The sequence below is a fragment of the Harpia harpyja genome, chromosome 8, assembly GCF_026419915.1.
Source record: "Harpia harpyja isolate bHarHar1 chromosome 8, bHarHar1 primary haplotype, whole genome shotgun sequence".
Lineage (NCBI taxonomy): Eukaryota > Metazoa > Chordata > Aves > Accipitriformes > Accipitridae > Harpia > Harpia harpyja.
The window spans coordinates 16,404,468-16,429,920 of record NC_068947.1 but is presented as its reverse complement, the minus strand read 5'-3'; the positions used below and the strand labels follow the sequence as shown (position 1 = coordinate 16,429,920).

Sequence of the window (25,453 nt, the reverse complement as noted above, 5' to 3'; positions counted from 1 at the left end):
GGCTAAGGTTTTTACTAATATTAGCATTAATTTTTTCTTTGCTGTCCATTCTTAATCTACTGATTATTTTTTCATCTGTTTGCTGTGTCGTCTTGTGTACTGAAACAGGGTGTGACAATTATATGACCCTTTCCAGCTTCCCCTTGTTTTTCATTGCAAAAGCTCTTCTTTCTTATGCCAGTGTTGATCTTGGCTAGTTCACAAATGTATGTGTGGTTTTTTTATCATTTTCACTAATAAGTTTCTAGTGTTTTATTATGTGGTAAATGACAATGCTTTTCCCCCTAGTTTTGCTGCTTTTGAATTGCAGCTTTCTTCTAAACATACATTTTTGCATTCTTTGATTTCCACCTCAGTAAATAATCTCAGAACAACCTTTTGTAACTGTTTAACAACCAAAAGAAGACATGATTTTATCCTACTATTACTACATTGAAGGGATAATCAAGCTAATTATGATGGATTTCTTTCTGTTTATAACTTAGAGATATGCCCACTGACTTTAAATGCTTCCTGTTAAACTGAGTAAGTGGCCAGAAGACCTTGAGTACAGTTCTAGCCCTAAAACTAAGTATTTGGTGTCTGCTTCCTTTTCTTTGTCTAAAGACTCTTTTTGGAGGAGCTTCAGTGGCTTGAGAAGGCTTCTTTTTTAGCCAGTTTGTTTTTTTCTGTCCCTTTGACTTTCTGTCTTCTCTTGAGCTCCCTCTGGCCAGCTAACAAGATGGAAAATTGAGCAGTGGCGCAGAGTCCTTTCACAGGGCTCTAATTCCAGCCACAGTGTTGTCCTTCCCTTTAGGATTGGGCGGGTGGCTCCTTGTTTTTAAGGAGACATCAGCATTACAAAAGCTTTACTTCAAGCCCTTGCCATGTTTCTGGTCTGTCTCCAAGCTGTTCTTTGCCGAGCTCATGTCTGTTTTGCCTCCAGTAGAACAGAAGATACTTTGCCGTCAGAGTATTCCCCGTTTTTTTTTCTGTTCGCCTATTTTTAATACACTTGCCAGTTGCCATGTGAGTTCTGTGTGACTGATAAAAAAACATGCTGTAGTTTTTAGTCACACTGGTGGTATATAACTTGCCCTGAAAAAGAGATTGTTGGCGCTGTGTTGCAGTACTTGCTGGTTGTTACCATGCGTTTGAGGCTTTGACCCTGGGTGGTAATTGATGGTGCACCCCCATCCGTTTCCAATTGTGCAGTCTGGGGAGATGCTGAAGAAGGCTGTGCATTAAAGAGCTTTCTGCTCATTTGGGTGATGATTATGCTAAGCTGAAAGACTGGCGAAGAGAAGCGGAGAAGCCAGAGGTATGGAGGAAGTGCTTAGGGCATGGTGTTCAGCTGTGGTTTGCGTGATGCCTGGGGCTATGTATAACTTCATGGGAATAGTGGAGTTTTAAATACACTGAACTGGAGTCTTTGTGGAAGGGTGCCCAGTGATCTCAATGCGCATAGTTCCTGCGGCATTGGCAGCAGCTGCGCGAGGTCTCTGTGGCAGCGCAGCTGCCTGGTAAGCGTGGCTGCAGGTATCCTCATCTGTGGAGAAAGCCAATGATACGCAGAAAGTATGTTTTGTAACATACCTCTGTTGTGATTGTTTTGCCCGACAGATGCAGGGTTGACATGCTAGTTAACATTTTTCTTCTAGGCAGCTGTAAGTGGGGGTAGAGGAGTGGGGAATTTTGATCTCTAGGCAGCAGTCCTTCAATTACTTCTTCTAGGGGCAGTTTTCCAAGGAAAAGCCCTTGGACAGTCTGCAGTGACCTCCCTCCTCTTCCTTCCACGGCTTGGTCAGGTCCATAGGGCTGTACCTTTCTGAGAACAAGGTAGCTACTCGTGGCTGAATGATAGTGAACCAAGTTCACTGACAAAGTTCACCAAGTTCACTAAGGGTGAAGCCAGTTGAAAGGGCTCCGGCTTGACTGTGCACACAGGAGAGGGAACCAGAGCTAGAATTACATACCAGGGCTTATGCACTCTTCCTAGCACTTCCTGCTCTCCGGCATGGATATCCTGGCACCAGCTTCCATTTTCTCCTTTTCTCTCCCCTATCTTTGCTTCCCCACATCTGTGGTACTGGAATTAGTGCTGGCTGTTCAGGAAAAAATGTTGTGGCTCCTGGGTTGGGAGCCAGGCGATACCATTTGCTATGTCCTCAACTGGTCTGGCTCTGAGGCAAACCAAGGAACCTGTGTCTGTGGATCTTATGGTTAGCAAAGGCTAGCCTATATATAGTTTGGTTGATGGCTTTAGGCAAGCTATGATAAACCATGATCTTTTTTGGAGAGGAAGAATGAGAGGGATTACAGTGACAAGCTTTCAAAACCAACAATTAGTTTATGTTTTCAAAGTATGTCCACAAGTGGGGAGGTTGCAAAAATGTGTAATATTTTACAATCCTTAATGTAGAAATCTGTGGCTTTCTTTTCTTGTTCTTTTTGTTTTGTTTTGTTTTTAAATACATGGGACTTGATCTTAGGCTTCATTGTGTTTAGAAACTGCACACCATGTTGGACATGCAGCCACTCAGGGAATGTGCTGATCTGTTGGCATGTATAAAAGAGACAAAAAGCTTATGTGTCATTTGAGGGATGAGGGATGTAGAGGAGTAAGCTTCCCCAATAACATTTGACTTAAACCTGCATGGTTGTTAAGAAGGGTATGTCGGACAACTCTGCCGCTGGACACACAGCTGTTTGTCTAAAGGTCTCAATCAATTAAGATCTCTTTTGAACAGAGCTGTGTTTATGGATCAGCATTTTTTATGCAAGTGGGAGACAGGTAGCAACAGTAAACTTAACAGTATTTTTATTCATCGACCTGCCAGATTTATCCTGCGATAATTGTCTGAGCACCGTGGAGGCTTCTGCAACCTAACCACCCACAGCAGGCACAGTGGGAGAAGACTTGAATGGCAGATCCTATTGCTTTCCAAGAGTGTATTTTCAGGCCTAGGGTTGGAAGCAGTACAGGTGTGCTGCAGTGCACAAAATATTAAAGCTGTGAAGTTAGCTGCCCATTCTCTCCTAAAACTGCTCATTTCCCTTACTAATGTGGGTAAGTAAAATCCTAATGGTTGGTGTCAGATTCTCGTTTAAAAGGCAAAACTTTCTAGATAGTAATGCGTACCTTGGTGCCTGATTCACAAACTCAGTTGTTCTTGTTTTTCTCTTCTTTCTTGAAGCCAGATTTCTAGTGTAGTTCTTACAGCCTTAAACTGTTACCCTAGTTTTTGGCTTGTCTGTGTGAAGCTGTTGCTTCATAACAAACGAGGGTGTCTCACCAGTAGCTCCTGATTTAGATGGGTTTGAGTGCTGAGATCCTGTGTTGATGGAAGCAGCCTAAAACCTGTCTAGAGTTTGGGCCAGCTTCTCTTGCCTTTGTGCCATGTAAGTCAAGCTAAAACAGCCATAAGGACCTTGGGTAGAAATTCTTCATGGAGAAAGTCTTAAGAAAAGAGCCTCTGTTCCCCTCTCTGCCCTTGCATTTTGGCATTTGTGGAGTGTGGAGGACAGGGTCAAGTAAAGTGGAGCTGCTGCCTTTCTCTGGTTGTTACTGCTGTTTCTCCAATAGCAGAAGTTTGAAAGAATGCCTTCCCCTATGGCAAAACAACACGTGGGTGTGATGCAGAATAAGAGATTTTGTTCTATGTTCTCTCCTAGTTGCTGGCATTATTGTGAAGACACTACTTAATATCCTTACTTGGCTTTTCTTGATTCTGTTCCTCATCTTCAGTCCTGTCAGCTCAGCCAACAGGTTTGACAGTCACCCTTCCCACTCCTTGAGTACTGCTCAAAGTACTGAGGGACTAACATGCCATAGCTGCTGCTTTCCAGTTCTTCTCTGATAATACTTGCTTGTCCTTCTACTTGGGTTTGTGGAGAAAGAGAGGACTGCATGTGACTGCTTGGTGGTAGTTGTCAGATGTATTAGAGGATGAAAAGTAACACAAAATATGAGCATATAGAGAAGACTAAGAATCCAGTCTTGGAAGAAAATCCTTGTGTTGATGGGATACTGTCTAGTATTTTAATGTAGTATGCAGAAGTATTTGAGAGATGAGAGAGATTTAAAGGGGGGGGGAATGAAAATATTAACATGGTCAGCATCAATAGTTGGTCAGCATCATCAGCTGTAGCATTGACGTGCGAGTGCCTACATGATTTTACAGAATTGGGTTTATGCTATTTTTTTAGCAAAGGGCTGTATAGTTGTGGTCTGCCTGCCCATCTGTCAGTCTCTCCTTCGTAAGTTTTGAACTCACTGGTTTTGTTCCAGGTAAGCTCGAACAACCTTTGGAAATCTCAGAAATTCAGACTCCTGTAACTTTTGTGGAAACAGCTTGCTTTGTGGCAAGAGGCCAAAAAGAGTTGTAAGAAGACCCAATTAGTTCTGCAAATCTTTTGGGGAAGGAGGTCCTAAGCATGAAAGGTGCTTACCTGAAAATCTAATGAGTGATAATGGAGGCAGCCATCCTAAGTCAACTGAAGAATAGTGTTATTCCTGATTTTGAGCTAAAATACGATGTAAATTAATATAGTAGAATCCATAAGATCTCTTAATCCCTTCATCCTAACTTTTCACACTGTGACAAGAGATATCTTTAGTATTTGTTGTGAGAATAGTTTTAATGCACTGAAGAATTTTGGCAAGGTAGCAACATTTCTTCATGTGTGAACATACTTGTCTGATCCCCGTAATTGTTTTACAACACAATCTAAATATTTGTTGAAAAAAAAGTTCAGGCATTTTTGCTGACCTTATAACTGTTTAGGCTCTTTGTGTTGAAAATAAATTTCCCAAACAGTTTATACAGCTGGAGAAAGGGGGATAAAATTTCTGATTGATAGTGAGGAGCAGTAGGTATGATCCTGTGATTGACTCTTGACTGCCACAGGGCAGTTAGCCCATGGAAACAAGAAAACATTTCAGGCTGGCTGTATTTCAGGTCTTTCTAAGAGCAGTCAGCGTTGCAAAACGTCGTACATTGAACATCTCTGCTCTGCATTTGGAGGCTCTTTCATATCACCTTGTATCCTCAGGAAAATGAAGGAGAAATTTCACACTTTGGAGCATGGGCTGCATGGCATGTTGTGAGATTCTGGTACCACCTTTTTCCACCAATTTCTGTTAAGGGATCTGGACATTAAACAACCCTTTTTCTTAGTCAGGGTGTACAACTCTACCTTAGACTTAGGAAACTAACTTTCAGTCATCTTATACATAAGGTGATTGAAGGCTTATACAAGTTTTCTTCTGGCTGAGAAGGGACAGTGAAATTATTATGGTGGTCTGATTTAAAAAAATGAAATCTGAGTAAAGCTGAAAATCAGCTCTTTTATTACTTTTCCATTTACAGCTGTTGCCATGTCACTGGACAAGTAGACTTGGGAATATATCTTGATGTGAAATGGTGCAAGGAATGCAGAAGAAAGCTATACAGTTTGGTTTGTGTTCCATTGGACATCCATTTAGTTTCCTTTCTCTGTAGGAGATCTGTTTCTTAAAATACTTCTTGTTGCTGAGAGTGTATAAGTTTGCAGTTGTTTTCAAAACATTCTAATTTGTACTTTATTAACATTTTTGTAGATATTGTTGAGTGTCATTACTGAAATGATTCAGCGCTCTAAAGAGCCCTGTTATGCGGTGAGCAAGAAAATGTTGCATCTGTTTTACCTACTGTTTTTTGGCTGCCTGTCCCTCAAACTTGTTTTTCTAAGGAATGAAACTCTGCATGTTAGACTAATTACTGCACATCAGTTCCTTAACTCTTAAAAAGGCTTGGATGTCAGCTATGCAAAAGTAATGAGATGTGCAGTGATTTAGCCAAGGGTCCAAATATCTATTATGCATGTGCAGTTGAAATGACAATATAAAATGAATGTGGTGTTAATTGTTGTCTCTGTAGCAAGCCACGGTTTACTGTTTCCCCCCACACTGTTCACTTTAAATATGGTGGTGAACAACATTAATGAGTATTGGTGGTCCAGGGACCGTAAAACTGTTGCCAATTCATAATTGCTGTTTGCCACATATATTTACTTACACCTGTGCAAGGGTCAGCCAAAGTGATACCAGGTGAGTTAAATCCATTAACTATTTCCTTTTTCCTGTTGTTGTTGGGGCCTGACTTTGAAATTGGTGGAAACTTTGCTGTTGCTGTAATTCACAGAGGAATTGGCTGTTTGTTCGTAAAAATTTTCTTCCTTAGGAGGAGGTCTGCTTCTGCTTCCACTTTGCCCTCGCAGGCTACAGAATGATCTCTTCCAGCACTGAGCCGTGCAAGTACAGGTGTCCCTTCTAATCGCGTAATAAGAATAACCAGATTTGTGTACATTTCCTGCTCTTTTTTTTTTTCTTTTAAAGCCTGAGACTGCAGCTGTGCTGAAGCGCACTGTTGAGGCTCTTATGGAGAGAGGAGCCATTGTGAGGAACCTAGAAAACCTGGGAGAAAGGTCTCTACCTTACAAAATCTCCAAGCACAAGGAGCGCCACAGAAGAGGAGGGTATGCATGATGCGTTTTTCCTTAAAATCCTTTAAGTGCTACTTTAAAATGTACATAAGTAACTCTCATTGTTTGGTCTTTCTTGTGCTTTTTGGGAGCACACCTGTGATGTCTGTGATCTCAGGAAGGTGTTATGTGGCTGTTTGTGCGTGCGTGTGTTCCGCTTCAAGTGTTTTGTGTCTTTTATTGTGTGGTGTTGGCTTTTTGTTAGTGTTTAGTCATTGTGTTACAAGTAGCCTGAGTCCAGGCCTGCAGAACTACTTTCCCCAACATACACAATGTTATTTTGTTATGTCATTTTTACATAACTATTTTCCAAGACAGTCAGGCTGTCTACTGGTAAAAGTCATACTTAATCTGCTGGTTGCTAATTGGCAGGATTGATTCTTTTTCTGTAATGCATCTGAACTAAATGTTAATTACCACGTGTACCGTGTAAGACTTGCTTGTGTTTCTGATATGGTTTTTGTTCAGGATGTTAAAGATGACCGTGCGGTTTACAGGCAGTATGATAAATGTAAATGGAGCTGTGAATTGGCATCTCGGATGCTGGGCTTCCCCCGCAGTGCGGGAGGAAGGTGCTGTGGATTGTACCCCCTGCTTGCTTACGCTGGTGTGTTGTTGCTCCTTGAGGCTACCTCTGAAATGGATGCTGGCTCTGGCAAGGACAGAAATGTTGCTAGGCAACCCGCGCTGTGCTGGGGCTGCCGGCGGTAATCAAAATAACAATTAGCGACACGCTCCTCCTAATCCCTGTAATGCAACTGTGCCTAATCGGATGGTTGGCCAACCTGCCCACCTACCGTCTTCCTTGGCACTGGGGGAGGCGAGGTGACTCCAGAGGTGCTCCTTTTATGAAGCCCTTCTTGGATCATCTCCCCGGGGGTGGGCTCACGGTTTCACTCCCTCTTCTGAGGACCTCTTCATTCTCCTGTGAAGTGGGAGTGGTGACAGCTGCCAGTTAAAGCAGACTGACAGAAAGGGTAGGTAGGGAAGGAAATCTCCACCACGTGCCTCTTACTTAACTGAAAGAAATGGTGGTGTGGCCATGACCGTCTTGCGCTCCTGCTCTGTGGTGTCCTTCAAAACATGGCTTGATCCTGCCAGTTTTGCATTTTAGGATGAAGGACTACACACGGGAGCTAATCAAAGCCTTGTCTCAAGACAGAATTACTAATTACCTCATCCTTCTGTTGGAGTAGAAGCATTTTATAAACATTAAAGTCTTTTCTGACGGCTTCAGCAGAACAAGGAGCTGGTGTTACTCTCCTTGCACAGGCGGGAAGCTAAGGCAGAGGGACTAAGTTCCACTCATTTTGGATGCAGAAGTTGAGACTTTTAGCTTTTAGCTTTTTTTTTTTTTTCCTAGAGTACTTAGCACTCTAACATTTCACCACTTTGGATGACAGTTTCCACCTGGCTTGGGTGGCAGTACTTCTGCAGATCAGATCTTGGGTTCTTCAACAGGGAAACCAGGACAGGAGAAGACAGTAACCAGCATCGCAAGAACTATGTAGCAGAGATGAATAGAAGCCATTTCTCCAGGGGATCTTTCAGACCTGTAAACTAGCTTAACTCATTTACTGTAGCAGATTACCTACTTAAGAAGCAGGACAAGGGGATCTTTAGACTGTAACCCTCTTCTTTGCAGAGTCTTCAGAGCAGACATATTTTGTGTTCTGAATGAGACAAGGTTTTGTTAGTAAATAATTGCGATCATGTCTTGAAACACGGGCAGGAAGCCATCAGATTAATGTCACCATCGCTGTTCCTCCTCCACCTCCCAGTTCAAGTGTCTCTAAATATTTAGCAGTCATTCTGCTTGCCTCTGGATTTGGATATCTGTTTGGATATGACAGTTCCCTCCCCTAAATTGCTTGGCTTCTTGAAAGGGAGAAGTGATTGAGAGAGGGTACTGCAGGAAATAGTTGTTTTGTGTGCTTTTAATTAGAGAACTCAAATTCGGGAGACACGAGATCTTACAAGGGGAAGCAGCAGGCAGTTTCAGTACCTGGTAATGGGCGAGAATTGTATTTCTGTGGATTTTGCTGGGGAGATTGCAGTTCAGTGTACAGGTATGGTGGATTCCTGGTATAGCATCCCATATTTTATATGGTCTGGAGGATAAGTTACTCAGGATATTAAACATAATCTAGGAACGGGAAGTGAAAAGGCAGTTCTTGATCCACCTTATAAAATCAGTCAGTTCTACTTTACAGCATCTGTAAAAAGTAATCTTTTTTTTTATAAGGACAAAGTTAAAAAGGAAAAAAAAGGCTTTTCAAGATACCTCACTAAGCTGAATATACACCTGTACTTAGGAAGAAGTTCTAAGGTCTTTTTTCCTTCATAGCCAATTTTTAATTCTGTGTATGTTCCCTTTCTTAGCAAGTTGGTGTGGAGTGGTATATTAAGTAGTACGGAGTGTGTCACCTTTTCCTTAGTCTGGGCTTTTTCTGAAGTAACCGAAAGGGCTTCTGTGAGAGTGCAAATGATACTGTGTGTCTGGGGGGGTAGAGTGTTGAATCTTTCAAAGCTTTTCATTTTTTTTTTTTCTTCTTTTTAAAAAATATTTTTAAATTTTACTTTTTTTTTTTTTTTTTTTAGTTTTGTGATTCCTAGCAGAGCTTTAGCTAGTTTAGTTTCCAGTAGTATGTAGATGGTTGGAGATTTAGGATGTACGCTGAATCTGTTAGTTCCTTGGACCTCCTGGCTGGCAAATTATATGAAAACTAGTGGAACACAGTATTTGTAGCAACAAATTTTATGAAAATTAGTGCAGTACAATAGTCATAGCATGGGTCACAGCTTAATAGCATGTCTCTTGGAGACAGCTCCAGTGACCACTGCACAAATGACATGGAATCCCCCTACCTGCATGGGGTGTTTGCCTGGAAAACAAAACAAAGCAAAGCAAACTTCCTCACCAGCGTAGTGAGCCTAGCTTTGCTCCCTTATAAAACTCCCAGTGCTATCCAGGTTGTGTCTCTTAACCTCAAATCAAGGGCCATCAGTAGGGCAGCACCAGCTATTCTACAGGTCAACTGAGATGTGCTCTGTGGCATGCCCAGTAGTCATCCTTCTTCCAGAACTTGCCATACGTTTTCTTCATTTAGTTAATTCCATTTTTAATTGCAGTTCAAGTCTTTATATACAGCATATCATAAAACTGAGTGATTGACAGTGAAAGGACACACAAGTGCCATGTGCACAGCAAAGATACTGCTGGACTTAGCCAGGTTTTGGTAGTGTCTTTAGTGAACAGTAAAGAATTAGACTGGAAAATACCTATTCATAAGTCAATAGGGAGGATAGTTGTGTCCTTAATAAAGCTCATTTTCCACTCTGAGTCCTGTAGTGCTTCGGAATCATCTGTCTTGGATATACTGCATTACAGGCACATTACAAATTTAAGAATATCCAGGAGACTTTACAGAGAATGAGAATTTTACTGCCAATTGATCTGTAAAGCTGAGATTTTTCAAAGCCTTCTGCAGGTGATTGTGGCCCACAGCTGTCACTGGAATGAGCAGTTTTACTCTCCCAGGCAGCTTTGAAGACCTCAGATCGTATGTATAATTGACTTGTTTCTTCTCAGGAAATTATATTCACTGAGCAGGTGGTGCATGTGCATTGAGGGTATAATAAAACAAATTTAGGTCTTTCTCTTAAATGCATCTCTTTTGGCAGAAAACACCCTCCTTTTTTTAGAGACCTAATATTGACAGCTTTTGCATTTAAGTAATTATGAAAATAGTATGTTTCAGGAACTGTGTGACTATGAAGAATCAAACTTTTAAATGACTGGTTTACTGATATTTTAAACTGAAGTTGAATTAGCTACTATTCTACATTGATGGTATTAATTGCCATAGTAGAACATTAATATTTTGTTTTTAAAGTATTTAAGAGCCCTGATTGAAGTAACAGCTCACAACATTGTAACAAAATTGTAACAAATACTGTTCACCTTACAGATGAATAAAATGTAACAAGGACACATAAGTTCCAGTGTGGGTTAGGTATGTAAATTTAGTTGAGGCATTGAACCTGAGTGACGTACCCATGGCCACCGTCTCTCTGAAAAAGCAGTGGAAGAATGTAAATAAGGATTACCAACTTTATCTCCTAATGAGCAATAGATTTGTGCCAAGTATTTGTTTTACCAGTCATTACTTGTTTATCATTTTTAATGAGTTGTATTTAAACTGCTTTTAACATGATGCTTTTTTTTTTTTTTTTTAAATATTGTATTACATGTATCAGGAGGTGCTTATTTCTGGAACAAACAAAAGTGAACTGATTTAAATAAGATGTGTGCTAGTAAATGAATTCAAGGAATCTTAAACTCTGGATTTGTTTGCTGTTTAAGATGATACAGAAGCATTGAATCCCTCAAAACAGCTTTCAAATAAAGGGTCCAGACTGGGGCTGGGTGATGACATTGCAGAGCCATTGCGCATACTTGGTCACTGCTAAACTGGAGAATATTGTAACTGCTTGTAAAATGATAGATCTCAGTAGCACAATCTGTGGGTTTGCACTTTGTGGCATACCTGTTTTCTTTGGCCTTGCCAGGCTATGCCTCAATCATACGCTTGTGACACTTCATGCTTCAGGGCATCAGATAAAGGAGGTGGTTTGGGGGACGTTGTTGGTATGTAGGATATTTTTACTTTAGGGGAGATGGTACAAGGATGGCTCCAAAACAGATCTTTAAAAAAAATAAGATTTCAGACATTCCTTTGGGAAGGTAATGGCTCAAACTTTTTGCAGACCAGGAATCTATTAAACTGGAAGGAGCTATGACAGAAACTTTGGGGAGAAGAAAGTGCCCAGGTGTAACTGGGTTTTGAATATTGGGTATTGTGCTGTCTCTAGAGACTTGTTGTTAGTGATTTTGTTTCCCTCCAAATGTTGTTTCTATTCTTATTTTTGTAATCTCCGTTGTAGAAAAGTTGGTATACATCAGCCTGGTCAGTGCTCAGATTTAGCATGGTTTTGTAAATCAGTAGAGCACTGTGGCCTTTCTATTCTACGTTTTTTTTTGTGCACGTGTGTGCTTTCCCCTATTAAATCTACCTGTAATATAGTAATGTTTTTAGACATTTCTCCCCACATTTTTATTATTTCATATAATTTATTTGTGAGTTCTCCAGCTAAACTGTGCATAATTCTGATTATTCATAACAGTTTCCATGTTCTATTTGTCAGTTTTTCATTGCCTTGTTTTTTTCCCTTTCAAATTTGATTTTGAAAAGATGGCAATTTTCTTTTGTTATTTGCTTGCTTGTCTCTTAATCTTTTTGTTTTGCTGTTCACTCCCAGTTATCTCATCAGCGCACTTGTTCTCTGAAATAGCACTCAGGTCTTACTTTTGTTCTTGCTGAATTGTATTTTGGGAGCTTATTTTAACACACGCATGGGGAATTTTCTGTAGGAGGTGTGCAGGGACCCTGGTGATTGCCAGGGTCCACTGAGGAGCTCAGGATATATACTGATAGCATCTAATGGGATCAGGAGTCAGAAAATCCAGGTTGCAGTTTTAGTTGCGCTGTGGACTTGGTTATGTGATGGGGAAAATGGCAAGGCAAGGAGGTCCTTTCCCAAGGACGCAGCATGATGAACTCAGCTTGGCTTCCAGGCCCTGCAGCGCTGCGATTACTCCCCAGCAGCTGGGAGCACCAAGCTTCAGTACCAGCTTCCCCTCTGCTACGGCGGGGAAGGCTTGGAGGCCGTCCTGGCCCTCCCACAAATCACTCCCACCTCCTCCGAGTGGTTTAGGGTCTGAAGCGGTTGGCCTTCCCGCGGGAGCACCTTGTGTTTTGCCTTCATTCTGTAGCACGTGACGTAACGTTGCTTTGCCAAAGCACGTGCTCAGGAAATGGGACATGACTCTCTCTCATTTCTTGGTGCCTCAGTGGCCTAATATGCAAGGAACAGATAGTTATTAAGAAGAGTATTTCAGTAATTGAGCATCATGTTGTTTAAGACATTTGAATGTTTTGGAAACATATCTATGTAAATTACATTACATGTTCAAACTTTTCCTCTTTCCATAAAATATCGGAGCTTAGGAGCTGTACTTACACAACTTATTTTTAAACAAGCAGCTTGTGGCAAAATAGTATTCCATGTGGACGAGGGGTGCTGAAGTGAAGTGTCTTCTAATAACCCACATTGTCTGGATACAATTTTATTTACTTTATTTGTAAGAGTAAAATAATAGTTACTCATCAGAATTGTACTTTGGGGTGTTTACAAGTTTTAATAACCCTTCCCTTCTCTCCACCCCCTAGTAAAATACAAACTATTACATAGTTAAAGGATTTCATCCTGCGGATAAATGTACCGATATGTTTAGCTTCATTCAGGTAGACTCTCTTGATGATTTTCATGGCTATTGAAGACCAAAGAGGAGGAAAGAAAAACAGATGAAAGGGGTTGCAAGTTTTCCTTTCTTAATACCACCGAACTAAATTTATAGCTAATGCACAACCTGTGTTGTTTGCTTCCGTTCAGTTTTTAGAATCTTGATCTGTTTCAGCAAAAAGGAGTTCTGGGTCTGTAATGCACTTGGATGAGAACAAAACCAGTTTGAATATTTGAGTATTATGCACATTTGTAGTATTTTCTGCTAAATTGATTGTCTTCTTCCACTAGATGGGGCTTTCTTCATTGATGAGTTGAACCATCACTTTTCCTTCAAATGCTTTTGTCCACATGCACATACGTGTAAGTGTGGATGTGCTTCAAGTATCGGATCCCTGAAATACTTTTTTTTCCTCCACCTTACCAGTGGGAGTGCAATTTGCAATTTTGGTGCTTTTCAGAAGAAATGGCACTGTGCAGTAGTTTGTGATGTTGAGGCACCACTATCATTTTCTGATGCACTAAATTCTGTAGTATCCTTGTGCGAGCACATTGATTAAATGTGATGGCCGCTCTCAAATAGTGGTCTTAGTGGGATGGGAATCAGTCACTATTTTGGTTTTTTTCACGCTGTAAATTATACAGAATTAATACTTGCTGTGTAACTTCAGCCCTGCTTATAACAGTTTTGCAAACTTTTCAAATGCTGCCCAGTGAGCATTTCAAATACTCCAAACATTGGTTTTTTTATTTTTCTGCAACGCTGCAAAATGTCTTTCCATTATTTAATTAGCTTAATAGCAGGCATCTATGTGTAGAATTTGGCAAATGAAATTTCTGAAGACTGTGGATGGTAAAATGTATTTTTCCCCAAAGTACTCACTCATTATTGATTGTTTGCGTCATTGCTGTGGCACAGTCTAGTTACCAAGGTACCAGCTTTTGGTTTTGATCTGGTACTTCCCTGTTGCTGTCCTTGTGATTTTCAAGGGACTTCCATCTATTCCTTAAGTATTTTTTAAAAGCTAAAAGTAACACGTATACTAGTCCTTCCAGCTACAAAGTGATAATTTTTCTGAGCATGAACTTGCCTGCCTGCCCTGCTGAGGAAGGGTAGCTACCACAAGAGTTGAGAAGAAAAGCAAACTACTTCTCTTCAGAACAATGCAGTGGTCCCAAAGATTTAGTGATCATTCAGGTAGAAAAAAAATTTATATAGAATTACCTTAATGAGAATGAATGCCCAGCTGCTCTCACGAGTGCTGCGGCTTGCTTTCCTCCAGGCAGTTTCCTGTTTCCCTGTTCAATGCTTCACCTCTACCTGTTCATCAGAACATTTTCTTTGCTTTATATCTTCCACCTCCCCACTGGGAAAGCTTACATATGCTTACTGCCACTATGTGAAGGAGAAATTTAAGCATACAGGTGTTTTTTGGGCACAACCATGGGACCACATAGCCTCTTCCAAGTCCACCATACATGTGCTTTTCCCTCGGCTCCCCAGGCTGACAGAGTTCTATTCCAGGAGGATTTAAAAGTGAGTTTTGATCCAGGTACTTTTCAGGGTTCTTTGAAGTCCTAGACTGTCCATTTGAAAGCAAAATATTTGAGTATCCTTAGGACTCAAATTTCAAACAATTTCTGGCTTGAATATGTTAAAAAGGATAAATGAAACCTGGCTTTTTTTCCCTCTTTTTTTTTTTCTTCTCTCATATGCAAAGTCATGTCCTCCTTTATTTGAGATCATATGATATTTTAATTTTTTTTTCAGTTAATGCATTGTTTTAATATGTTTCAGTTTGCTCTCCTGTATTTAAATCATCCTTCTATTTACAGTCGAGCAGAATGACAAAAATAACTGTGGTTTCATAGTGAATCGGTGGAATTTTCCTGCATTTCTCCCCTGATGACTTGGCTGACTCCTAGAGAGCCTAAATGCTTTTGCATTTTTGCTTGGAAGAATGAGGTGGTTTCCCTCCTGCATTCCTGTATTTTTCCCTATCTTTAAGTCTCGCTGGGATTTGGGTTTGTTTACTACACAAACAGTAGCTACAGCATTGCGTATCGGGTCATAGATCACTGCCTGAAATTAAGGTTGCTGCATGCCTTATTGAGGGTGGGTTAAAAAAACCCCACTGCCTTGTGACAGCTGATTTAAATGTGTATATCTGGGTGGAAGGGGTTCCAGATCTCGTCAGGGATTGCATTGTCAATTGTGTTTGGTTATTACCTTTGCAGCCATTAGTTTCTTCTCTTTCTTTAATGAAGAAATAGTATTTTTTACGCTGGCCCTCCTTTCCTGCTTTCTTTTTTGGCACAGGAAGGCAATCGTTGCTTGTTAACGTTGAAGAGTGGTGGTTGTTTTTAAAAATTCACATTGTCCCCAATTACTGCAGTTTTGTATGCTGGGATAAAATACCTATTCTGCGAGGAGTCATAAAGATATGCTGTAACAGCTCATCCTCCCATCCCCCCCTTCTCCTTCAGTTATCAACAGTGCGTCAGTGGAAATTTCCACCCTTTGCTAATGTGAGAGAAAGCACAAAGTTGCAAAGCAGCCTTTGGAGAAAAAAAAAACTATTGCCATTTTAGGAACACAAGAAAAGCAGCATACGACTTGCAAGCAGAAATGAAATTAAATTCTTGAGAAGTGGTGGGACTAAAACAGCGCAGCAAAGGGAACAAATGCTCTTGCTAAGGGAAGGGAGCATGAAAGTGGTGGTGGATCACCAGCTAGAATTTCTCCCCCCATTCTCCTTTCTGTTAGTTGCAACTGTGAGAGGATTTGGAAGGCTCCTTCCCAAGAAGAGTGAAGTGTCATCTGTTAAATTTTACCAGTGGCTTTTAATGGCTTTAACAGAAAATATGACTTTCCCTTTTTAAGGGGTGTGCATCCTTCAGATGTTGCTGTGCAGTATTTCTAACGAATTGTCCAAGCTTAAAAATTGTTTCTCTCCCTAAACTTTTAACCAGGTGGCATGTCTTAATTCTGGAGACCAGAAGATGGTAGGCAGTTCAGTTTTCCAAATATATTAAGCCAAATCCTGTTCCCCATTGAAGCCTGTGAGGGTTTGCGAGGAGGATTGAACCCACCAGAGTTTCTTCAAATTCTTCTTCAGGCAAGTTATTCCTGTAGCTCTCAGTAGCCCTGCTGCAGTCAGAGGAGCAGCACCTTCGCTGATGTGACCTGGCACTGGTCCCTTGGCTTCAGTGACGCTCGGCCACAGCCTGCACCAGCTGGGCATCTGTTCTGGAGGACTTGTTGCTTCAGTATGGGATGCAGGGAGATTTTTTGCGATCAGACCCCTCATGTACAAGAATTCAGTGCTTTAATCTGGTCTTTCTGAAAAAGACTTCAGAGACAAATTGTGGCTATTAATGCAGGTGCCTGTGTAAGAGCTTCAGGGTTAGGATGTCTGGCTAAGGAGAAGCATCTTCGCCATGTTTTCCATGGGTAGATTCCACCCCTGTGCAGTAATCCAGCACGTGCTGCTTGAGTCATTTCTGGCCTGACAGGTCTCCTCTGTGTGTAATATTTTTGATGTAACACATTTAGTTGGATGAAAATGAATGCCATGCAGCATGAAGAACATGAGTGTGTCTGTTGTCCATGACCCCATCTCCTTTATCTCCTGTTCAGACTACCAGTTCAACTTCTGGTTTTCGGGACTACCCTCCAAGATTACCTCTATGAAGATGGACTGTGATGCTCACACTATAGTTGACTTAGTAAGAATCCATACCTCTTGCAGAAAAAAGTCCTCTCTGTTAGGTACAGTTTTTAAATCAAACTGGGATGCTTGATCCTGCTTGGGTAATATGACTTCATTTAAGGGATATCACTTTCAGGTTATACTGATGCTTCATGAGGAGGTGTGCTTGAGTGGACTAGGAGGAAAGGGGAGCTTTAATAAGAGGATGTGTAAAGATTAAAATGAAATAGCTAGGTGGGAAGTGCTGTGCTGTACATTTAGCTTTTAAATTACTGATAGTCTTGGAAACGAGGTGAGTGCTTAGTTCTCTTCAGTAGGATTTCTGAGACAGTTGCAGTGTCTTTTTACTGTAGTGTCATTAGTGCCATGCCAAATGCAGACAAAGTGATTAAAAAGTGTTCTGGTTACAGCTCTGTTGACAATGCTGGCTCATTCACAGCATTTCAGGGGAGGAGGGATGGCCAGTGACATGGCTCACTTGTTTTTTGCATTAGTATGATGGCTGGCACCAGGTCCCTCATAACTTGCAGGAAAAGCAGACATAATGTTGCTAATGAATTTAAGGTACATCTCGTGTTAAGAGACGGGATCTGAATTTGCATATCTGAGATTAAGTTGATGTGCAGCGTGTAGTTGTGTCCCGTGTCTGAAATGGGGCTCATGAAGTGCGGTAGACCTCTGTCCTGGTTTCAGCTGGGATAGAGTTAACTTTTTTTCTAGTAGCCGGTATAGTGTTATGTCTTGGATTCAGTATGAGAAGAATGTTGATAACACACTGATGCTTTCAGTTGTTGCTCAGTAGTACGCTCAGTATACTAAGTCAAGGGTTTTTCAGCTTCTCATGCCCAGCCAGCGAGAAGGCTGGAGGGGCACAAGAATTTGGGAGGGGACGCAGCCAGGGCAGCTGACCCAAACTGGCCAAAGGGGTATTCCATACCATGTGATGTCGTGCCCAGTATATAAACTGGGGGGTGTTGGCCCAGGTGGGGGGTGGGAGTGGATCGCTGCTTGGGAACTAACTGGGCATCAGTTGGTGAATGCTGAGCAATTGCACTGTGCATCACTTGTTTTGTATGTTGCAATCCTTTTATTATTATTGTCATTTTATTATTGTTGTTATTATTAGTTTCTTCCTTTCTGTTCTATTAAACTGTTCTTATCTCAACCCATGAGTTTTACCTTTTTGCTTCTGATTCTCCCCCATCCCACTGGGTGGGGGGGAGTGAGTGAGCAGCTGCGTGGTACCTAGTTGCTGGCTGGGGTTAAACCATGACAACCTCTTTGCTTGTTCGGGTGTACTGGAGTTTTAAAAGCCTCTTGCAAAGTTATAGTTGAGCTCACGAAGAAGGTGGAGTTCTTCAGCAAAGGAATTTATTGTAGAAGTAACCTTGATGACCTAAGATATTAATGGGGAGTAACATTCTCCTTCCTGTAGGTAGGCAGTTGGGTCGAAGATAGCTGTGTGGTGGACATGAAGTGCTTACCTGGAGCAGTATGCTTTATACATGCTGTGCATGTGTGGAAGTAAGACCTTTTCAGTCCCGCCAAGGTCAGCACAACAGTATGGTCATCAAGTGCCAACTGCGCAAGTGGGTATTGCCTGTATGTGGCTTCACCTCCAACCCTCAGGTTGAAAATTGGAGCTATGTTCGTATCAGAGATGTGCCTAATTTGGGATAAGTCTATCTCCTTGGGTTTCTTTTGCTGTTTTTTTTTTAAATTTCCATTCAGCTCCGAAGCAGAACTTTAAAGGCAGAAATGTGCCTGTATGTATATAAGCTTGAGATGTTTCACACTGACATCTGGTTCCCAAAGAAACAATGCTGTGAATTTGAAGAAGCAGGATGCATGTTGTAACTGAAATGAATGTGCCACCCTACCTTCTTTTTTAAGACTGTTCAAATTAAGGTGTGGAAATGAATGGAATAGGTCAAGAAGAGTAAGCTCTCTTTAATCTCCTTGGGTAAGCAATGCTGTACAACAAAGAAAAGTTGAGGGTGAGCCTGCTTCAATTGAAGTTTTCTTATTTGAAATCAAGATAATACTGAGCTTTTATTTCAAACCATTTGGTACCAAAATACAAGAAAAAAATTAGAAAATTTCACTTAAGAAATCCCACAGAACAGTTACTTCAATTAAAGTTGTTGCAGTACAGGTATATTTTTTTATTGTGTATATGTTTCTCATTGCAGGTATTTTTTGATAGACTTAGAGGGCCCACCTTCGATTGTATCGACCATGATGGATCATTTAGGACGTGATATTGATGTAATTAGACGTGCTTTTATAAAGCATCCTGTATCAAAGACAGAAGAATGCAGTGGCATAATTCCAGTCAACTATGAAGATAAACTAAATGCGAAGAAGTGGTGAATATTCCAAATAGCACGTTTGAAACTTTTTAAAAACCTTTTTATTCCTACTTTGGCAAAAAATTGTGATAACTAATGTCCATCAAAACCAATCAGTTTTGGCCATGTTTTGTGTGTGGTATAGTACACTATCTTAAGTTATTGTAACATTTGAGGTTTCTTTTTGTTTAAAATAATTTGAATAGACTTAATCTGTATGCTTATCTTGATATCTGACAACTTGAAAATTGATTTTCTTCTCTCTTCTCTTTGAGCATTACATTGATAATGAAGATTCATCCATCATCAGAATGCTAAAAATAGCATTCTTTTGCAAAGACAGATTACTTCAGAATATGTATATTTACATAAGAGATTAAGAAGCCTACAGTGTAAATATAGCAGTATAGGATGTGATTTGTTGGAGTTTTTTTGATTTGTTGGAGGTGGGTTTTTTTGTTTTTGGAAAAAGATAATAAAAGTGTGATTAAAAATAAAACTTGACTCATTTTTTAAAAGCAGAAAAGGTACAAGAAAAAATAACTTACACTGCCAAAAACCACGTCATACTTCTTTCTTTAAGGTAATAAGTCTGTTCAAATTACAGGTAAAAAATTAGTCTCTATAGAAAAGGCCAGAAACTTCCAGGCAGCAGGTTAGAGAATAACCATGCTTATATAGGAACAGAAGAATAAAAGATGCTTTGTTTTACCATCAGCTAGATCCAGGTGGACTCAAAATGAGAAAAACGTCAGGGCAAAGGTCTTAATGTATATTTTGTCTTTGTTTTGCTCTTGTGAAAACCAGAGAAAAAGCAATGCACGTGAAAGATGACATTAACGTAGTACGACCTGCAGGTTGGAAATAAATTCAGTAGTTTCTGGAGTGTGTCCATATTTCCCCCATGCTACTGAAGGAATGCGCTGGCCATTTCTCCTTCCGAAGGAGAGTGTGTGGATAGTTATTTCTGTAGAAGAAAGTAAGTTGACACTGATACGTTGTTATGCAAAGAGGATATTCTTTACTTGAATGAGCTTCATCCAGAAGCTGCCTCCTCTGGCACTGCAGCGTTGTGCGTTGCCAAAGGGAAGGCCAGTCCAGAGGCCAAGGTCAGCTTCCCAGAGACCTGTGACAGGTCTTGTTGGTGTGACTACTCTCCAGCATGCTATTTCATCGTGCATTTGTCCCTCTTTTTCGTGGAGGTAACTGAGTAATTTTGGGGGGTGGGGGTAATGCTGCTTTTTTCCTTGGATGCAGAACTTTGGGGGGGAAAAGAAACCAGTGTTTCTTCTGAGTATCTTTTTTAAAGGAAAAATTGAATTAGAAAAACAAAAGAGGAAATTTTCTTTCTGTGCATCTTTATTTAGGAGACCTGAATGCACGTGGGGTTTGGGGTTTTTTTCCTGGTGTTTTTTCTTTTTTCTGTTTTTAAATCTGGTTTTCTTTTTAGAGCAGACTCACATTTTGTCTCTTCTTTCCTGGAGAAAATGTTGGGAGAATAGAGAGAATGCACTACACGTTTACTGAAGCCAGATCTATATTAGGTGTGCTTCTTTTTACTGCCAGTAGTTACTGCCAGTTTTGATCCTGTGCTGCGTGCACTGGTGCCTGCTCCAGGAACAGCTTTTCTTATCTATGATTTTTGCTTGTAGGACAGACCTTCCTTCCATACGGGTGTGAGCTTAGCCAGGAGGTTTGTAAGTCTATGCCACAGGTTTGGCTCCCTGAGCTGCCCTGTCTGATGGGCTGCTGAAAATTCAGATTCGCAGTGTAAAAAGTGCAAACTACCAGTAGGGAAATACAGAGTGCTTTAAAGAATGTGTTTTACTCAAAAGTTTCTCAGAAGCTTTTCTTAAATAGAAAGTGAACAGAAAGCCTGTAGTTTAAAGTTATTTTGCCTTTGGCTAGAACGTCAGGCCCTAGATTTCATTTGAGTAGAAAGGAGAATGTATAAGCTTTCAACTTCACAAAATGAAGAAGATTGTCAACAGAGGCTGTACACATATAAATGTTGTATGTTTGTCCTTATTCAATTTCCTTTAGCATGGTATTAAATTTTGCATTTAATTTGTTCCAATTTCTAGGTTGATGCCTGCATTCAGTAGGAAAATCCTAGATGCTCATTAGAGGTGAGACCATCAGCTTATTAAATATGAACAATATTGTGAGTGATGACCTTTGGTCAGTCAGGCATTCATACCCCTCTTTTCCGTGGGGCCCATTTCTGATCTTAACAGAAGATTGATGGATGTCAAGAGCAGACGACTTGGGCTCCTGAGTCCATCTCGTCCCAAGAGCGGATCAGCAGTAGTGCATCTCTTGGAGCCACAGCTGATCCTGTTTTCTGAAGTACTGAGTGTGCGGAGGGGAGTGACTGGCAGTCGTCTTTGCCTTTGGGATAGAAACACTGACCACTGAAACCAGTGGCCACAAGCAGAGCTGTGCTTGCTGGACTGGTGCGTGGTTACATACGCACTGGTGCTTTCTCAGCAGCAGGATTTATTTATAAAAGGTCTGCTGAATAGCTGGCTCTCAACTGGATGTACTATTTTCTTCGTAATTGATAGTTTCTAATATGAACATTTTTTATTTTTTTGTTTTAATAGGGGGTGGGGTTGGGGAGGCTAAGGAGGGAGTTTTGGGTTGCAATTTGTTTAGCTCAGTCAGCCACCCAGACTGGTAGTTAGCTATTTTGGGAAGCTAATGTGTAACAGTGTGTGTCTTTTCTCTCAATAGTTGTAAACGCAGGAATGGACATTGGAGTGTATCAGAAGATTTGAGCGGTTCTGGGTTTGAGCAAACAGTCTGAGTTGTGCCATGGAAGAAAGCGAGTAACTGTACCCTGAACAATCATAAATTATCCCTGCAGAGGAAGGGAAACCTTAGCACGTCTTTCAGATGTGTTTGCCTTTTTGATCGTCGATAGCCGGTTTGTCCCACTGGGCTGTGAGCGACTCTTGATCTCCAAGAATAAAATTTCAGGATACTATGTGGTGTCACTGGAGAGCCAGAAGAGTCTGTGCAGCCAAACCGTGGCCAAGTACCTAAAATGTCAAACTCTGTTGGCATTCCCAAAGGCCTAAACAGTTTGAATACCAGTACTTTAAATTTTGTTTACCAAAGAATCCGATAGTGAAGCTTTTCAACCCTTCCTTAGATTATGTTCCCAAGTGTATAAAATAAGTAGTTTTATGCTCCTGGATACTCTGGTTTTCTTGTTTGTGGATTGTGGAGATAGATACACAGAGTTGGGTAACTATTAAAATAACAACTGGCAGTTCTCCTGGCTCGGAAATGTTTTCTCTTTTCCATCTTAACCTTCAGCAAACAAATGGGCACAAGTGGTTTTATGGTGAAGATCTTGGGTACGTCTTCAGGCACTCCGTTTTCCTGATCTTGCCGCTCTTTCTTAGCTGAATCTTGCACTCTGGAGGTTTCTTCAGCAGACTGAAGGCACTGCACCATCAAAGCATTCTGTTTGCAGAGCACTCGTTGTGATCACTGGCTTGACCTCAGGAAGTTTGTGCATGCAGGGATTTGGTCCCATGGACTGAGAGTGCATCTTCTGTGCAGCTGACTGATGTTGTGAACTTCAGAATTTCAGGATCCTCAGTGTCAGCAGAATATTTCTGTCACTAAATGTTTTAATGGCACTCTGAAAATCATTTTTCAGCTGGTTGTCTACTTCAGAGCTGCAGGCTGACCTGGGTACAACAAGCACACAGGGATGTATTGCTTTGGAAGTCATCCGAGGAGTAATTAGAATGGCACCAGTTGACATGACTCATGGGCTCCTACTGTTGAATCTAGGCTTTGATCACTGAAACACATCACCTGTCCCTTAATGAGATCAGTTGCTGTTTAGTAAGTTGCTACACTCTGTCATGAAGGAAGTCTTTGAAATTTAAAGCAGTGCTGTTGCAGTCACAGAAATTTCTCTTAAGACATGACCAGTCTGCCACACATTATTTCTGCTCAGAGGAGCTCCTAGGATCTGTCCAGCACTGCCAGTGTCTCCAGCATAAATGTTCAAGAATCATAAGGCAAACCCCCCAGATATTTTGAACTCGTGGCATGTAATCATGAGCTTAAAAATCATGAGTATTGTTTAAAATGCGAGGTTCTCTTTATTGGCCTTTTAGATTTTGTGATTCACTTTTTTCAAACTTTGTTGCTGGCATGATTTTCATGTAACATCTGAACTGAGGAGCTCTCAGAAAAACACAACTATAGCAAATGAGATGCTTGATAAATTCATTGGGACTGGTGCTATGTCCCTCCACCCACTGAAACAGAACAAGGGAAATTAAAAAGGGAATCATCATTGTGTCCTTTCCTAGAATTCTGAGGTTCAGATAGGATAAAAGTGAGAATTGATATGGAGCCAAAACATGTGTTTTCCCAACTGCTGCACAAAGGGAAGATTAAAAACGTGTTACTCTCCATGACCTATGTAATGTGTTGCTTGCTTAGTGCTGCTTCAACAGACCTTTAAAAACATGCAGGCTGCAGCTGGTGGACTATGTTAGGCTAATGCTGCTCCTCTTTGCACAGCTATTTGTGCAGCGCTGCGGGGGAGTGGGAGAGTCACCACTTATTGAATGCTGGTTAAGAGGGGGAGTGATGCATTGACAGATTCAACTTCTGGAATATTCAAAGTTGCCTTCTAAAAGCATTTTTAATGGGAGGTAATGCTCACTGTAAACCTGGGAGAGTTTTCGTCCCTGTTGTTTTTGCATTGTGCTTAGGCTGCCAAGTCAACCTTGTTTGGAGAATGCTAACTGGCACATTGAAAATCCGTCTTGTTGAAATCTTCAGCACATTTATGTTGAGGATAGTTTTGGGGGATAGTGCAGCTCCACTGAATCAGTAGGAGGCCTCTGACTGAGTTCTGCAGGAGCAGATGTATCCTGACAGTGCAATGCACTTCCTCCCAAGGGGAATCCTTTAGCCATCTTAGCAGGGATTGCAGACTTCTGAACTTCTGTTGATGAAGACTCGCATGACACTTCCATGCAGGGGCTGGGTGGTCCACCTTGGAGAATGCCTAACATGCAGGGCTCTCGCGGAGCTTCTGACTGTGGTAACGAGGTAACTTCAGCTGAACTTTCTGCTGAGGGCTGACATGAAAGTTACATGCAGGGAGAAAAGGCTTTGAATTTCCCTTCACAATTCACTTTGGAAGCAGCAGTGGGGTGAGGCAGGGTGGAGAAGGCTTGTTGCATACCCAGTGTTCTTGCAGGCTGTCTGCTCCACTGTTTTTTGTATGTGATGAGCAGAATGGAAATGTCATACTTAATCTGTTCTGTCTGTATGCATTGGTACCTGGGAGATCCATGACTGAGGAAAATGTAAAGAGCAGGATGTTCATTATCTTATTAATGCATGGGCATCATTCCCATTCTCTTGCTCAGTGAGTGGGAATGTCATGAAAGAAATACACTCACTCCTTAAATGTCAAGGGGCTAGGCACCTTAGAAGTGCTAGGATCCATAGCACTGGGCTGGAGGGGTGAATGGGGCCAAGCATCCCATTCAATGGTAAGTGGCTGCAGCAATGGTCATAACAGACCACACTGGGTGAAAAGTGATGGGGAATGGTGTCAAAGGAGTAAAGGGTCTGTGTGGAGAAGCTGAAGGGACCCACGCTAAGTACAGGCCACAGGCATGTAGGAATACTGGGGGAGGAAACAAAAGCGCATCCCTCCCTCCTACCCTGAAGCAATATATATGTTTGCACAGAGTAGTACTGGAAGCAGCTGGTGGGTATGGGTCTGTGCCCAGCACGCTCAAAGTGTAGACACAAGACTTGTGCTGCATCAGCATGCTGGAGGAGAATCAAACCAAAATTGTTTGATCCTCCAACTTGCTAACTATGAGGCAGGGTAGGATATTGCAAGTTGTACCAGCCACTGGAAAGTGCAAATGGTTTGCTTTAGTAATCCCTGTAATCCCCTATAAATAATGCCGTCCCCTATATTGATGAAAAAAAATTACATAACAGCTACACCCAGCCAAAAGGGAAAAAATAAACGAAACAAAAAATGAACTAGTGCGCTCGTGATGCTGGTCAGATTCATCTGAGCCGCATTAGGAGAGCTTAGGATTCCTGCCAGAGAAAGGAGGACTATCATCAGGAAGGAAAATCTGCATAATCTTGGGTTGGAAAAGTAGTTTTCAAGGAACTCCAGACCCCAAGGCTTTGTTTGTTGTGCAGGATGCAGGCTGAGCTGGAAGACGGGGGATTGGTACATTGGGTCATGCTCAGCTACTTGTTCATGGGGACTTTCATGCTGGGGTTCCTACACTGACTGGCCTCCGGGTCAGTAGTGACCACCCCTGCTTTGATGTGGTGGCTCTTCTGTGTTCCACATGTGCGGAGAAATTGCTACTGGCTTGCTCTGGCACCCTTGTTAAGCTTCGTTGAAAAGTGATTTAGTGGATCAGGAGATAGAGCTGTGAAGGGTTTCTCTCCCCGGGCTGGATATACAGGCAGAGCTGCTGGGAGATATTTGCACTG

General features: G+C 41.4%; 1 protein-coding gene and 1 long non-coding RNA gene across 2 annotated transcripts in view; both read left to right on the top strand.

Moving 5' to 3' along the window:
- MRPS6 (mitochondrial ribosomal protein S6) overlaps positions 1-19,433 on the top strand; it is a gene marked incomplete at its 5' end in the record, with an annotated part of 47,037 nt that extends 27,604 nt beyond the window's left edge. The window contains 2 exons of the mRNA XM_052795084.1: positions 6,359-6,498; positions 18,776-19,433. Of these exons, the coding sequence (XP_052651044.1) occupies positions 6,359-6,498; positions 18,776-18,956 (321 nt within the window). The remainder of the gene's footprint in view (positions 1-6,358; positions 6,499-18,775) is intronic.
- A 754-nt stretch (positions 19,434-20,187) lies between these two features.
- On the top strand, positions 20,188-22,229 carry LOC128145297 (uncharacterized). The gene is made up of 2 exons (XR_008236417.1): positions 20,188-21,063; positions 21,671-22,229. It is a non-coding gene; the product is annotated as an uncharacterized LOC128145297 (long non-coding RNA).
- The last annotated feature ends 3,224 nt before the right edge of the window (positions 22,230-25,453 follow it).